Consider the following 2,774-nt stretch of genomic DNA (forward strand, 5'->3'; position numbering starts at 1 on the left):
TTTCTAATGCCAAATTTGTTTTTGAATTAAAATATCATGTTTTTTCACATTTCTTATCAGCCCACATGTTTTATTTCACGTTTCCTATCAGGCCACATTTCTTATCAGCCCACACCCAAGAACAATTTTTGAATGAACTGAATGAGCTTGATCCCAACTTTAAAAATTCAACAAACATGTAGGCTGATGTGGACCTAATCTGTTAGTTTGAAGAAAAATCCATTATTAAAAAGGTCTTTTCCAAAAAAATTTTATTGTAGACATTTAATAATAAGACTAATATTTCAATGACTGGATTGTTTTAATAAAGTAAACATGTTCTGAGGAATTCCTTTACAGTTAAAAGGCTACATAAAAGAAACCCCTTCTAAGTGCACAGTTTCAGCATGTTTTATGTTCTGTCTTCTAGGTTTTTATCTTAGAGAACACTGAAAATGACTCGCACCTTACCACAGTTCCTCAGAGAATACCTGGATAAGCGCAGGATTCACCAAAATCGTTTGGTGACCAAAAATGGCCACTGCAACATTGCATATGGCAGTGTGAGACACAGCCAATTATTCATTTACTTCCTAGATTTCTGGACCACCTTAATGGAAATGCGCTGGCGTTTTGTCATCTTTCTCTTTGGAGCCTCCTTTGTGTTTGCCTGGTTCTTCTTCGGACTATTCTGGTATTGGGCTGCTTTTGCTAATGGTGACCTAACCTGGCAAAACCCACCTGCTGGCCATAAACCTTGTGTAGTAAATCTTTTCGATATGAAAGGTGCCTTCCTTCAGTCTATAGAGACTCAGATGTCAATTGGTTATGGTTATCGACAACTCACCCCATATTGCCGTAGTACCCTCACCATTTTCACAATTCAGTGTGTCTTTGGGACAGTGATTATCTGCTTTTGGTGTGGGGTGATTATGACTAAAGTTGCCCGAGGCAAAAAAAGAGCCAGAACCTTCAGTTTTAGCAAGATGGCAGTTATATCTTCTCAAAAGGGCAGTCTCTGTTTACAGATACGAGTGGCCAATATGCGCAAATCTCTGATGGTTGGAAGTCAGATCTATGGCAAACTTCTTAAGACAACCGTCACTCCTGAAGGTGAGACCATTATAATGGACCAGATCAGGATAGATTTCATTGTAGATGCTGGAAAGGACAATCTTTTCTTTGTCTGCCCTTTGACCCTGTACCACATCATTGATGAATCAAGCCCATTTTTCCAAATGACAGTAGACACTCTTCACCAGCAGGAGTTTGAGTTAGTGGTGTTTCTCGATGGCACTGCCGAGTCCACCAGCTCCTCATGCCAGGTCAGAACTTCCTACCTACCTAAAGAGATCATGTGGGGCTATGAGTTCCTACCTATCATCTCCCGCAGCAAAGAGGGAAAGTTTCATATAGATTTCTCCAACTTTGCCAGAGTGGTTCCTGTAGCTACACCACCTTGTGCTAGTCAGTTTGCCAAATCTCCAGACGGCTTTCACGATATTCAGACTGATGGTCACAGGTTTCAACAGATGGAATGAGATAAATGAGTGTTTAAATATTTGTGTATGGATGGTGCCCAGTGGTGGACTGGTGTTCCTAGGATTGGTTCTGGTCCCTCTGTGACCCTGACCAAGAGAAAGTGACTGAAAATGACCCTGACCACTGAAAATGACTGAATGACTAAATAATCAATGTTGTGTACCATTTTCTTTGCTAGACTCGTGTAATCATCTGTTCATTCGTTTAGGTGCTTTTATGAGAAATAGAGTGAACAATAATGTTTCTCGTGTACCGTATTGTTCCTTAACACATATCACCTTCCTGTTCCTTGAAACTGGAGCATGGTTCACAAAATAAATAACACATTGGTAAATAACAACATTATTGCTGTCCACTCCACAGTGTTATGCTCAAAGCACCTAGCACTATGACACTACACATGATGAAAACTATAATACAAGTTTATTCAACTGATGTAGTAAGACCTGGATGCATTTATGAGCCAACTATCATCATGTTCTTAGTATAATAGTTTATTATTTGCGATTATTTGATTGGTAAAGTTTGGCTAGGTAGATGAACCTTCTTGACACTTTATTGGGATTTTTTTGTTACGCAATGTATTAGATAAATGTCCATCACAGCGTACACAGCTTTAAGTATAACACTGAGGCAAAGGGAGTCCAATGTGAAACCAATGTGTGAACCAAAGGGCAGGAAAATGAGCTGTGTGTTAAGTAACGAAAACATTCATGTTACTACTATTATATCCACTATCAATATATGTTCTTGTGTAAGGCTTCTTTCTAAAATATCAATAAAAAATATTTTAAAAAATCCCAATCTCTTGAATTTTTTTGTGAGTCCTGCAGCAGATTATCTAATTATTTGTGACACACAGTAATGGATACCCTGATTAAATACCAATGTGCTTTTTATTCCTTGTTAAGTTGCAAGAATAGGAAAAGTAATGACAGATAATTAGCCATATTTGCAAACTGATGTAGAGCAAGACAACTCTTTTTGAGCGATTTGTATTTTTTAATGACACATACATACACACTAAAACAAGGCAAAACATTCATTCTGAAAACTTACAATCCAGATGTTCAGTACATACACAAAGTCAACGATGTGAAAATCAAAATGAAATCTTGAATAAAGTTTTCCAGATTTGCCTAAAATTGTATATATATATATATATATATACATCTTCATTAACCTTTGCATTGTGTTTCATTTTTGTAGTTCAAGTAAGCATATTGTGTTCCATTTTTAATAGTTCAAACTTT

The 2,774-nt window shown here is 37.2% G+C and overlaps 1 protein-coding gene across 1 annotated transcript; it reads left to right on the forward strand.

Moving 5' to 3' along the window:
- The first annotated feature begins 434 nt into the window (after positions 1-434).
- On the forward strand, positions 435-1,520 carry LOC132851692 (ATP-sensitive inward rectifier potassium channel 1-like). The gene has a single exon (XM_060878678.1). The coding sequence runs from the start codon at positions 435-437 to the stop codon at positions 1,518-1,520; it is 1,086 nt and encodes a 361-aa protein (XP_060734661.1).
- Positions 1,521-2,774: the final 1,254 nt, after the last annotated feature.

This window comes from Tachysurus vachellii, chromosome 9 (assembly GCF_030014155.1).
Source record: "Tachysurus vachellii isolate PV-2020 chromosome 9, HZAU_Pvac_v1, whole genome shotgun sequence".
NCBI classification, from domain to species: Eukaryota; Metazoa; Chordata; class Actinopteri; order Siluriformes; family Bagridae; genus Tachysurus; species Tachysurus vachellii.

Bases quoted from the DNA above. Each gene is read 5' to 3' on its own strand.
- LOC132851692 (XM_060878678.1), top strand. From the start codon at position 435: ATGACTCGCACCTTACCACAGTTCCTCAGAGAATACCTGGATAAGCGC.